General features: G+C 32.2%; 1 protein-coding gene across 1 annotated transcript; it reads right to left on the bottom strand.

Moving 5' to 3' along the window:
- Window positions 1-5,618: 5,618 nt before the first annotated feature.
- On the bottom strand, window positions 5,619-8,150 carry LOC112290376 (uncharacterized). The gene is made up of 3 exons (XM_024536557.3): window positions 7,722-8,150; window positions 6,508-6,861; window positions 5,619-6,241 (listed from the first exon to the last, which is right to left on the bottom strand). The coding sequence occupies exons 2-3, from the start codon at window positions 6,829-6,831 to the stop codon at window positions 5,993-5,995; spliced, it is 573 nt and encodes a 190-aa protein (XP_024392325.1). The 5' UTR covers window positions 6,832-6,861; window positions 7,722-8,150; the 3' UTR covers window positions 5,619-5,992.
- Between the last annotated feature and the right edge of the window lie 5,547 nt (window positions 8,151-13,697).

The following is a 13,697-nucleotide window of genomic DNA, read 5'->3' as shown; positions in this document are numbered from 1 at the left end:
AAGGATTTAAATGTTATGTCTTATTACCTTGTGTCTTGAGTATAAAAATAACCGTAATGTTATTTTACATTCTTTTAGTGCATTCCATTATTACTAATAATTTTAATTTACCTCAAATTTATTATAAAAAATATATAATATTTTTATTATAATATTTAATTAATTTTTTAAAAATAATTATATATATATATATATATATATATAATAAAACCAAAATAAAAATAAAATATATATACATGAATATGTTGATAGAAAAAAAAATATAGCTTCATAATAAAATCAAAGAAATTTCGGATATTAATTTTTTAATAATAAACTAAATTAAAATTTTAAATAATATATATCTTTTAAAAATGGCCTTGTTATAAAAAATATATCTATTCAATAAGTTATAAATAAATATTGAGACATAAAAGAAATTAATAAGAATTATGGTTATAAAATAATATATTTTAAAAAAAACTACTTTTATAAGAACTTGAATATTAAGAAATATTCTTTAATAACTTTAAAAGCAAATTTTACCAATGCATAAGAAAAATTATTAAAATAAAATTAATAATTTTTTTAATAATAAATTAAAAAATAATATATAAAAAATCGTAGCTAAAAAAAATAATTTTAATATAAATAAGTAGATGGTGAATAAATCTAATTTATGTTGATGTTCATTCTACAAGTGCTCTCAAATGTAACTTAAGGATGTTAATTGTACATAGTTATTTATCAAAAACTAAAAAATGATTTTATATAAGTATTAGTAGGATTCCTTATCATTAAACATAGAAAGCTATAAAAGCTTCTAGAAACAATCTATTCTAGAATACTAGGCTTTTCAAAGCTTCCATTTAAAAATTCTGGTACTCTTGCATTTCTATGTTTTCTAGTTTCTTTGCATTTTCTTCTTCACAATTAATAAGTAGGCCACTTTGTTTCTTTGTCTTATATCCAAGCTATTTTATATAATAAATAATTAAAAAAATTAGCTAATATCAAATATATTACAACATGGAAGAAAATCAAATAGTTTTATTATTAATCAAAAGATAAAATTAATTAAAAACTCAAAGTATTTTTTAAAAAGGATTTATATGATAATTAAATTTAATAATTATAATTTATAATTTTAATTTTAATCAATAAAAACTAATAAAATACTAAATTTTAATTTTTTTTATTTAAATATAATGCGTGTATATAAATTTATGTTGAAAAAAACCCTTTCTTTCTTCACAACTTTTTGTGAAAAATAAATCATTTGAATTTTTAAATAAACCTAAAGTTTTATACTACATCCAATTTTTTCATTTATTTATTCATTAAGATATAAATAAATTGATTTTATTATGTAATTTAATCATAAAAAATAATTAATTAAAAAATTATCAATCTCATAAAAAAATCCACATATTTTAAAGAAATATGTTCAAAAAAGATATAAAAATATCACAATGTGTTTTTAAGTAATAAATAATTGATTATATTTTTTTATGAGTTTTTATTTTATTTTGTCACTTTTTTGTCAATTATTTAAAAAATTAGGAAAGAGTCTTTTAAAAGTAATAGATAATTGAATCACTCTACCTTCATCTTAAATCAACCTATTACATGATTTTGTGGTTTAAAATTGCTTCGAAGCACCTCTTGGCCAACTTTATTTCCTTTATAGCAAAGAGTTTTTCAACTTAAGTAATATTTTGATTGTCAATTCAAGCAGAACATTTTGGACATACTCTTGTTGGGAGAGCGCCAATATCCAAATACTTGAAATTGTAACTTAATCAAAACACCACAATTTTACAACAATAATAACTAGCTTTGGTATGTCATAGCATTCAAATATTTTTGGTGGATCAATTTAAAATTTAGGTGGGTTGATTTAATAGTCTCCTAAAACTATAATACAAATCTAATAAAAATCATAATTTAATTAAAATATTATAATACGTATAAATGGTTGTGTCAAAATAATTACATCAACATCTATATATATATATATATATATATATATATATTTTAAATCAAAAATTCTTAACCTTGTATTTATTTAAAATATCAATATTATATAATTGTTAAAACTATTAAATTTTAATATATTTTTTCATATATTTTTTTTAAAGTAATTATATTTTAATAATTAAACTCAATAACTAATTTAAAAAAATTTATTAGAAAAAAATCATTTAAAAAAACTATAATTATTTTTTAGAAAAGCCACAAATATAAATTACATAATATTTATTTTTTAAAATTTCGTCAAAACTAAGCTTTAAGATGGATGTATGCTATAACAAAAAGATTCAAAACTTTCAAATGATTTGATGTATTAAAATAATTAGCTTACACTTTCATATCCTAAATGCCAAAAATAAGATCTTTTAGATATATAAACTAAAAATTATAGATTAAAATAATAAAAATTAGACATAAATAATAAAAAGATAAAACATAATAAATCTTTTAGAATATGTATATAATGCTTATTTATTTCAAAGAATATATAATAAAACAGTCCATTATTACTTTAAAGATCAACTTATTTTTTAAAAAATATCTCATTCTCAAAAATGATTAATCTTAAGAATAGTTTCTCTTAAAAAATATTTTGAACCATTTAGAAAGATAATAGATTTTCTATTTTTTTAGTATACATATTTTTTTAACACCAATTTATAACTTTTAAAAATTTTAAGAATAAAAAATGTTGAAAATATTAAATCATATCTTTCTCTTGAGAATCAACATGTGTATATATATATATATATATATATATATATATATTTCTATTTATATAAAAGATAAAAATACATTATCTTCAACCTATTTTCATTCATAATAAATATTTAAATTTAACTATAACAAAGTTTCTTATATGTTCTACAATTATCAAGTTTAAAATGTTTTTATGTGTGTATGTGTATATATATACAATACTTGTATATATTGAGCCTTCTAGAACTTGATATGATCACCAGAAAAAGATTGTCTGGAGTATTGGATTATGATACAATAGTAATGTAGTGTATAATATTCTTTGCCTAGACCACTAGCACCACTATTACTACTAATTCTTGTCTACATGATAGTAGATGGTTGGCTGTAATTAACATTTTTAGCTCAATGAATCATTAAAACTGTTTCACTTACCAAGTAATAGAGATATTGAGTTACAACCATATAACAAATTTGGTGGGAAAAAAAATATCAAGCAATAGAGGTTATTGAATATTGTACAAAAGGCTAAGTTATTAATGGATTATTGTATATGGAATCTTATATGTTTACATTTTAGTGAATGAAGGTTGTAGATTTTCTTATAGATTTTTACTAAATTAAAATACAAATAGTTGCAAAAAGTTGTGCCCAAATAATTTTATATAATTTTTGCAAATTCTACTTGACTTCTTGCTTTAGAGAGACCTTCAATTCCAAACACACGTTTTGCAAATCCCAATCAAGGTCTTATTTCAGCAATCTTTGTATCTTATCAGCTCCAATTCATGTCTTGCTCTGAATTTCTTTTCAATCATCTCCCACAACCTCCGGTTAATTCATATGCCCAGCATGTGAAACCTATGGTGAGTGTTTCTCGGATAGAATCGTAGCCACTTCGAAAAGAGGGTTCCCTTCTTAAACACCGGCAGTTTCGGTGCAGTTTGGTGTAATTTGGTGCTGCTTTGCAACTACTTTACGTCCTGCCTAGTGAATCCCCTGTGTGTCGTGGTTCAAATATAGGAGGTTTGATTAAAATTCTTGAAAACTTTAAACTATGAGAATTTTCAGACTCAGAACACTTCATTCTAGAAAAGAGAGTGCCTGAATTGGTTCTTACCTTCCACCTGAGAGACCTGTCGAAAAGGCTATCTGCAAATAAAGCCAGCTCAAAATGACTATTGTTACAGGAGCTCAAAGATGCGTTTACTTCTACGCTTCAAAAATTGTTCTTCAAATTTCTTGTATTAAAGTGAAAAACTAAGAGCACAACCTGAGGTAGCATGGAGCACAACCAGGAGGTGAGCGTACCTTGTTCAACTTCTCTTTACTCGTGAAACCTTCCATGTTCTTGGACGACAAATGTGAAGGTAATCGGAATCCCCACCAGACGTTTTCAATGTCAACAGCAACGGATGTGAATATGAAAAGATTTGATTGTGAAAACCATGGCTTATTAGCCCGCCTGCTCTTGCACGGACGTTATGGTGACATCCTTGTCGTTGAAATCTTATTCTAGCAAACAATAGAGTCGATCTCAACTAAACATCTGCTTTAGCGCATTATATCGACTGCAACGAAGCGAAGAGATAGGAATATGTGAAGGTTATGATTCAATTAGGGATCGTCACGCTTCCTTAAGGTCGCAAAGCGCAGCTCTCACCAAATGCATTTCTTGTCGCAAATCCTTCAAATTAGAACTTACGTTAAGAAGCAAAAAAGCTAACGCTTGGCCCTGTCATAGCTACCTCCTCCATGGTGCAAGCAGCACTGGAAGACAGAACCTGCTCTTCCAAAGGTGCTACTAGTTTGCGATTCAGCTATCTAAAAAACAAAACTGGCGCCTCCTACGTATTATCAGGATCTCTGTTCAGCCCTTCTGGAAAATTTCTGTTTAGACGTGACCTGAATCGGAAAGATTTAGCCAGATTGTGGGTACACAAGCATTCAGCGTCAATCATGAATAATTTGCATATAGTAATTTTGCATTAATGTGAGATGGCATCCATATTGACCTGAAACAATGGATTCTCGGTGCGTTGAAGTGTCGCATAACATCGTCAGGATGCGTCAGCTTATGATGTGCGACGGAGGCCAACAGCATTGGCATGGCGATCTTGGTCCCACTTTTAGACGTCACGTCTGTGTTGCTCACGTCCACAAGAATCCGAGGTACCAGCCTATACACCTCCAGGAAATCGATTAGATCCAGACGGCACTGTGATTTCCATGCCTGATTACAGTGCATGCTCTCCCAGAGAAACTTCATCCTCACTGCCGAATTCAATATAGTAAACAAATGCCCTAGTCGGCAGCCTGCGCTTGAACAGCAATTTATACTCGTCTACATTCACTAATTCCGACAATATCGCTGATTCCGTATTCGATCCGAACCTTGAAATCTTTCCGTCTGTCAAATCAACCTCCAGATGATTGCATTAGTGTCTCTTGAATCCGATTCTAAGCAAAGTGATTTCTATGACGAGATCTTCTGTTGCGCATATTTGAGCTTGAACTTCCTACACCCCTGGATCACTGGATTTCTTCTTCGTGTTACGAGGATGAATAAGAACTCGAAATCATGCATAACAGAAACTCATTCGACATGAATAAAGACTTTGCATCCAGAATCACTCGGTAAGACAGTCGATGTCTCGCACTCACCATGATTTGCCAGACGAAATAAAGTATCTCTCCGCACTTGACAACATCATGCAGCTATCATCAACGTGATGCATGCTGCATTAAACCAAATTTGACCATTCTAACTCCAGAATTATGCTAGACCCAACTCACTAAAGATTTTAAAAAATAGATCAATCAAAGAGCAACATCAGCCAATTCAGTATCAATTGACTTGAACATCTAGTATACTTTGAGATATCTTAGAAATGAACGCATGCACATTCGAATCAACTTCGTCTCGGACACAAATGGCATTCAAAATCTCTTGTAGCAAACATACTTGGTTACCATTCTTGTACGATGATGTCTGAAATCCTGGAGTTCTGTTTACGAAGGAAATCTAATATTGTCAAAATCCTCAACAGCTACTACTGGGTTCCGAGACTCAACCTTGGAAGCTTTCAAAGGCCCAGCTCACTCTAAGCAGAGGGTCTTGTGCCCTACCCTTCCAAATTCTCAGAACTCCCCGCTTTATCTACTTGTTGTTTTCATTTTCTTAGATACTATCAAAAATAGGACTGAAGCTTGAACTACAATCGCGTCGCATTAGCAAGCGTGTCACATATGCTAGTTTTTCGACAGTGATCAATGCAAGTCACTGAGTGGAAGAAGGGCTCCAAGGAGTAGCTTGCTGCCTCTGCTTCTTCTTAAGTCGCACTTGACCTATGCAATTCACAACCGGAGAGGTGGGCTCCTTGAGTAGATGACTATTGTTAGATTGGTGCTGATGATCACTAGCCTCGTCCATGAAAGTAACTGTACAATGTGCAGCACCGCTTGTGCATAGCGTTGCCGCATGCCCAATTCTTGGCAGTACTGTACTAGGTACTAATTCCGGCAGTGTCTGCTCCAATTGCATACAAGATGATCGACAATCAATTCAGCTACATTACACTCTCGCCACATCATATCTATTATTGCAGCACTCAGAAATAAAAAAGAGGGTTAGGACAGTGCACCGCTTTGAACGAAATGACTGAAAAACTATGACTCTCATCATCACTCAGATTTGCCCTACCTCTGAGCACTGAATTAAGCAATGCTTTGAACAAATATTTCGAGTGCTAGTATTTTACGGAAGGATTTCGCAGCATGTGGAGAATGGCATACCAGGTTAAGACTTCTGTGCCGAAAGCACCAGAAGATACCGCGACCTGCACGATGTGGCTTGCATGGCCTTTGCTGCATTAATTTTGACTTATGTGGGCTTTCAAATCCTGCGTAAGGCGACAAGGGGATCGTTGCTTGCCTCGTTGTTGAGGAGCTACCTGATCCCCACCCGTCACTCAGCTCGGTCTCCCTTAGCCAGAATCGGAGGCTTGTTGAGGACTCTTCTCTGCCCATTAGTTGTGCCAAGCTGAAGAACTTGGATATCGTCCTAGCTTCTGTTTCCACCAGTGTTATCTCGCTAGATTCTAGCTTTTCTAGCTCCATTGTCGCAAATCATTCAACATACATCGACTCCTGCGAACCAGAGAAAATGGGCACACTCATGTGATTCTTTGGAATCTGCTTATTGGAGTTCCTCAAGATCTCTCTCATTTTCACGTAAGTAAAGCCCTTACGGACTCTCAGAATTGAGCATTGACATCATTCCTCTTAGATGAAGTAATTTCTGATTTGAATCGTAGAAAGAACGTCTGTACATAAGCTACCGTGAGCAGATGCAGCTTAAAACCTAAACGTAGACTTGCCATTATGCGACATAATTGTAACGAAACAAAGTGTGACAACATTGTTCACAAAATGCCTCCGATGAAGACACACTGCCATAGCTAGCCAAATAGACGTGTCATAGCAACCCCTACTCGCTCTTTCTATTGACAAAATTCCCAGTCACGGTCAGAGATGAAATTGGCCTTCTGCAACTCGTTCTTTCTAATATTTTTAGCATATATCTTTGGTTTTGTCAAGGAACAGATCACCCATGCCGCATGAGATGGATCGCTGGAGGACACAGGGTTGTAACTAAAAATTATAAAAATAAAACTAATAAAATAAAACAGGAGACACCATTCCTCAGAAATGTGCACATCCATTCCAAAGACCAGCAATGCAAGAGGTCCTACAAAGGATCCATAAAGGGTCGTCCGACAGAGCTAGACAAAATCTGTATCGATTGGTTGGCAGTTCAAGCTCCTCTTCAAATGGTATTATCCATGACTCTGAATACGTTCAACTCTGATTTAGTTCACGAAGCAATTCATCTCATGACAAACACCAATTCCTAAGCATCTCAAGCACCATTGTACCATGAGCGGCTCTGCCATCCCAACTTTCTTCACGACGAGAGAAACAACACTAAATTAAGGGTAGTGTCCCACCTCTTCACAATCATCGCTTCATGAATCCACTCAGTCTATGCTCTTAAATCTAAATGCCAAAGCTAGCAAAAAGTTCTCTACGAGCGCCAGATTGCGGAGTGGAAATCCATGTGTCTGGCCGTTATCTGACCCCAGTAACACATCCCGTGGGACAGATACACTGCGGATCCAGCAATCGCCGCATCGTCACCACGACGCCTCCGCAGACCCCTGTTCTGTCGAGATCGACACATGTATTCCGCGACGCCGTGACGCTGATCAAGCTTAACGCCGACGCCATGAACTTAAATCCTTCCGAAACTCGACGAGTCCTATCTCGCTGGGGGTGAATGCAGGGCACAGATATCTAGATCATCACTCCACGACAGCAGCAGTCATGCGCTTGTTGCGCACTCTGGTAGGCCGATGGAATCCCTGTTGTAAAACACAGCGGTCACGGATTTCCACGTGCAATCCTTGACGTTGTTGGGTAGCATCGATCGGGTCTTTGTTTCCGTTGAAGTGACGCTTTTCCAGCTTTGACTGGAAATCTGATGCCATGTGACGGGATGTGACGCTGGCTGCTGCCGCTGGTTGACCACGGTAGACTCACGGTTGGACATGCCGCCGCTCCGTCTCAATCGGGGTTCATTTGCACCGACGTCCTTCGTCTTGTGCCTCTTCGGTATTTCTTCTTGTTCAACTTTAGAACTTTCTTCAGTGGTTCTGCTATAGGGGACGAGAGGGGGAACTAGGGGGGGGGGGGCTTAAAGTTTTAGAATAATAGTTGTTACAGCCTCGTTGTTCTTCAACACTATTATTTATTCATTAATTTATTTTTCTAGTACAAGATTGTGAATTACTCAAAAAAAAGAATTAATATTATTTACTTGTTTGTTTTATGGGTGTAAAAAAGGAAAAGATAAAACTCATGAACTAAGATTTCGTATATTATTAAACTTAGACAAAGGCAAAGAGTTAGAAGTCTATTTAACAAAAAAATAAAATAAAAATCTATATTGACTATGATAACCAACCAAATAGATATTTTTTTCTTTTTTGAAATTAATAGAAAATTAAGATTTGTTTTCTTGTTGCAATTTTTTTAAAAAAATTAAAAATATGTACAACAAAGAAATAATTTAAGACAAACTTGCAAAATATAACCAACGATTAGACACTTTGTGTTGTGTCTTAGCAATTTATGGACATTCAAAAACATTGAATCTTAATTTGTAGATGAAAAAGATACTAAGATCAATTATGAGAGTTTTACTATAGTATAAAACAAAAGAGAAATAGTCAAAAAGAAATTAAAAGACTTAGTTTTAGAATTCAACTTATTAGATATATTGTGTATTTTAAACCTCATCCAACTTCATCTTATGCTATAGACATTCATCAAATTCATAACAAATCTATATGATTCTATGTCTTTAGATAAAGTAGGCAACTTATGGTTTAAACTTATTGTTGGCTTCAAATGACAAAAAGTATCAATAGATTATTAGACCATAAGACCTTTACAATAAAAAGATGTTGTCACCTTTGAATTAACAAAACTTAAATAGTTTTTAAAAAAGTGCAACATTAGGCACCAATGTAAGGATACAAAATTATCATAGATGTATCTTTTATATGACACAAGGTTTGCTTCTTCCTAAACTTATTGTTTATATAATTCATTTTATTTTCTTCTTATATACATGGATTGAATAATCAATGTAATATTCTTAACTTACAACTTTTAAAATATTATTTAAATATAATGTATTATTCTAAAATATGATATTTTATTGATTTAATAATAAAATTTATAAAATTAAAGATTTTAAGAATTTAATAATATATTATAATCTAATTTTAATTTTTATCAACTCATAGAAACCCATGGCTATATAAATAATTTACATAGAATAGAATCTAGAAAACTTTATATTCTAATTTTTTTAGTATGTTAAGCACTTAATATTTAAATAGATTTTTCTTGTAAATAATAGAAATTTATATGTGGTTTTAAGGGAATTTAAGTAATTCTATTAGTCCAACCAAAAATTATGCTTCCAAAAAATTCCATAAATAAAAGAATTTTTGGTTGGATTTTTTAAAAATACTACCAAAAATCCTATAAAAGAAAAGATATTTTATTTGATGATCTTGGAAGTGCTTTATCTAATATGTTTGGTTTGATTCATTTGATATACTTCTAAGTGGTATATAACAAAGAGTAGATAAAAATAAAAAAATAAAAAAATAAAATGAAAAGAAAGAAACAAGAAGAAGAAAGAGGAGAGAAATTAAAATTAAAATTTTTATTATTCTTCTTTTTTTAAAAAATTCCTAACTTAAAATAAACAAAAAATATGAAATATCTTTAAATTTTAATTTCTTCTAAAAATAATTTGTAATTATAAAAACTAGCTTAAATATTCTTAGAATAATAGGAAAGATGGACTGAAAATTTTGGCAAGACTACATAGATTCTACATTAAAAAAACTACTCTATTAAAAATAAATAAATAAATAAAAATAATATAATATAATTTAATGTGATATCAGCTTTATCAAATCATTTTCTAATTAATTTTGGTATGAAGTTACAAAACTTTGTGGATTGGTGTTGCAATATATATATATATATATATATATATATATTCTAAATAATTTATAAGTTCATAAAGAAGTAAAAGAAATATAATAAAAATTAAGTTGATAAGATATGAAATAGAATTTTAACAACTAACCGAAGAAGCTCATAAAAAAATTTGATATTTAAGCAAATTTTTATATTTAAATAAGAATCAAATAATTTTAGAATTAGAAGCTCAAATATTATACGACTTAGTTATACATTAGACAAAGAATCTTTAGAATTAAAATTAAAAGAGAATCCAATAACTTTAGTAAAGAATGATACTATTGACTATAAACTATAGAACTTCTAAACCAATAAAGAATCAAGATAAATAATCCTATAGATTTAAACGAGATGTATTACAAACTATATATATATATATATATATATATATATATATATATATAAAACCATTGATTAGAAAGATATTGGAAGCCTTAATAACTATATTTAATAATATATTATTTTTTAATTAACATGAGCTATGAGGTCATCTCCTTCTTCCATCTTTACTGTCAAGAATTTCTTCCTTATCCAAAGGATAATGGTAAGGTTTCTACTCTTATAGATATTACAAAGAGTTTTCCATGCTTCCGCTAGTCTATTGCAAGCTATAACATGTGAAAAATTGGCATCATCCCAAAAGCCTTCCTTTCACGACGTTTGTACTCCTTCACTTTGATATCAACATTGTCAGTTGGAGGGTCTTCACTTTCATTAACAATGACCCAAAGGTCCAATTAAACCAACAAAAGCTCCATTTTCTTCTTCCAATGGTAAAATTTGTCACCCCTAAACTTCTCAATCAATCTCAAGCTCTCACCCTCACTTGAAGCCATGTCTAAGAAAGGGATGTGTGAAAGAAAATCAAAAAAAGAAGATATAGAACTCTCAAAATCAACAAGAAGGAGTTGCTGCCTTAGAAACCCAAAATGCCCTCTTTGTAAGTAAACAAGTGATTTCACTCTTGTATCACTCTCAACTTCACATATAAGACTTCTCACAAGTCTTTGTCAAGGACAAGAACTCGATGAAAAAAGCAATTCAGACAAGTGAGTCTTCACTCAAAGAAAGATAACAAAATATAAATAAACAAGTATGTATATTGAAAGAGAAACTGGAATGGCTATTGCCAAAAGACAAGAAAACTAGAGATCCTTGAAACTAGACTGGAAGCAAGAAAGGAGTTGACAAGAGTGAAGAAGGCTTCACTCTTGTCTCTATATATACTATCTAACTAGGAGCTACGTGGCGACGTTCTATAGGACCTCCAATAAGTGTTGACTTTGTAGAACACATGCCTTGACTTACAAGGCAAGTTTTTCTATGTGTGGGCCACATAATTAACTTTATCATCAAGCTAACAACATGTGTGGCTGTCACGGCCATAATCATGTAAGCTAATAATTACATATAGAAATAGGTAGAAGTAAGTAAAAGTAGATAAAAGTAAGTTATTTCTATATAGAAGCTTCCTAGAAACTTCCTAGATGCTGCTTTGACTTCATAGGTGTCTTTAATTGACTTTTTGGATTAGAAACGTGGTCAACAAGTTGGCCATGTGCCACACATATTGTTAGCTTGAAGATCAAGCTAACTATGTGGCCCACACGTAGAAAAACTTGCCTTGTAAGTCAAGGCATGTGTCCTACAAAGTCAACACATATTAGAGGTCCTATAGAACGTTGCCACGTAGCCCCTAGTTAGATAGTATATATAGAGACAAGAGTGAAGGCTTCTTCACTCTTGTCAACTCCTTTCTTGCTTCTAGTCCAGGTTCAAGAGTCTTTAGTTTCTTGTCTTGTGGCAATAGCCATTCCAATTTCCTTTTAATATACCTACTTGTTTATATTTTGACTTATTATATCAAGATAGCCTTTTTGTGTATATTTTCCCTCATCGAGTCTTTGACCTTGACAGATTGACAAGAGTACACTTACAATATCAAAGCTTTGTTTTTCTTGAGTGAGAGTGGATTACCCCTTTCTCTTGACAAGACATAAGCGTATTAGAAGTTTGCGTATTACCCAATTCTAAACTGATATTGTTCTTAGTATCTTCTTTATCAAGTCTTTTCTTTTTCTTTTGTCTTGAGCAATATCAGACAAATTTTTCTTCTTAGTATCATTATGGCAGAGCTTGTTGAAATGAAGAGTGCAATGGCACAAATGCAAGAGCAAATGAGGGAGTTAATGCTTGCGATGCATCAACTCAATTCACCAACACATGAAAGAACAAGAATAGCAGAAAGTGGGGATATAGAGATGATCGGAGCTGCTTCAACATCTACAACAAATCACGTTCCTTCTCCAATTGTACAACACCTTGTAAGCATTAGAGAACCAAGAATTGCCTTACCCGAGAAATTTGATGGTACGAGATCTAAATTTTGAGGGTTCATCAATCAAGTACAATTGGCAATTGAACTTCAACCGCAAAGCTATCCAACTCCAGGATCACAAGTCAGGTTTATTGGCACTCTACTTTCTGGTTCTGCATTATCATGGTTTTCGTCTTTTTTTGAACAACGAAATCCAATATTGGACAATTTGGAAGCTTTTTTGGCGGAGTTTCGATCTATGTATGGTGAACACGATGTAACTCGTGTTGCAACAAATAAGATCCGAATTCTGCGACAAGAAAACCGCTCAGTAACAATGTATGCTTCACAATTTTGACAACTTGCAATTGACATCAAGTGGAATGATGCTGCACTCATCAGTCAATTTCTTTATGGATTGCAATACGAAGTAAAGAAATTGATGCTCAACTTACCTGATCCTCAAACTTTGAGTCAAGCAATCGATTTTGCGGTAAAATGTGATAATCGACTTTTTGAATTTCAATTCGAGAGTCTTACATGGGAACCTCAACGTTATTACTCAATGGCAACATCAACATCTTCGCCAAACGTACATTCGGAAGTAGAAGACATGCAAATTGACGTGGTACGTTTTAAACCCCTAACTGAGCAAGAAAAGATTTGTCGTCGTTAAGAAGGATTATGTTTATACTGCGGAGAACCTAAGCACACTGCTCAACATTGTCTAAAGAAGCGACGCAACTATAAAATGAGGGGTACGGCGGTCAAAGAAAACAACATGTCAGAAAACGGATTCGTCCAGCTACAATAGGGACCATGCAGCTGGAATCTTGTACAATTCCTAATGAAGGTCCTATCCTCTCCTCAGAATCCTCTCCTTGTTTTATAATAGACTTATATTTAGGACCTAAGAATTATAAAGCCTTTGCTTTATTAGATTCGAGAGCCTCAGCATGTTTTTTAGATGAACAATTTGTTAAAAGTCGTAAAATACCTTTTGTACAGAAACCTAAACCAGTACATGTAGAAGTCATAGATG

Source organism: Physcomitrium patens, chromosome 13 (genome assembly GCF_059467195.1).
Source record: "Physcomitrium patens ecotype Gransden chromosome 13, ASM5946719v1, whole genome shotgun sequence".
In the NCBI taxonomy this organism is placed as follows: Eukaryota; Viridiplantae; Streptophyta; class Bryopsida; order Funariales; family Funariaceae; genus Physcomitrium; species Physcomitrium patens.
Note: the sequence above shows the minus strand (reverse complement) of the source record. Positions and strands in the feature narration are given on the sequence as shown.

What these genes read in the sequence shown, in the direction of transcription:
- LOC112290376 (XM_024536557.3), bottom strand. Translation starts at nt 6,831, where the DNA reads ATGGAGCTAGAAAAGCTAGAATCTAGCGAGATAACACTGGTGGAAACA. An exon ending in GGCACAGAAGTCTTAACCTG is followed by an intron (nt 6,242 to 6,507) that starts GTATGCCATTCT and finishes CAATTGGAGCAG; the next exon opens with ACACTGCCGGAATTAGTACC.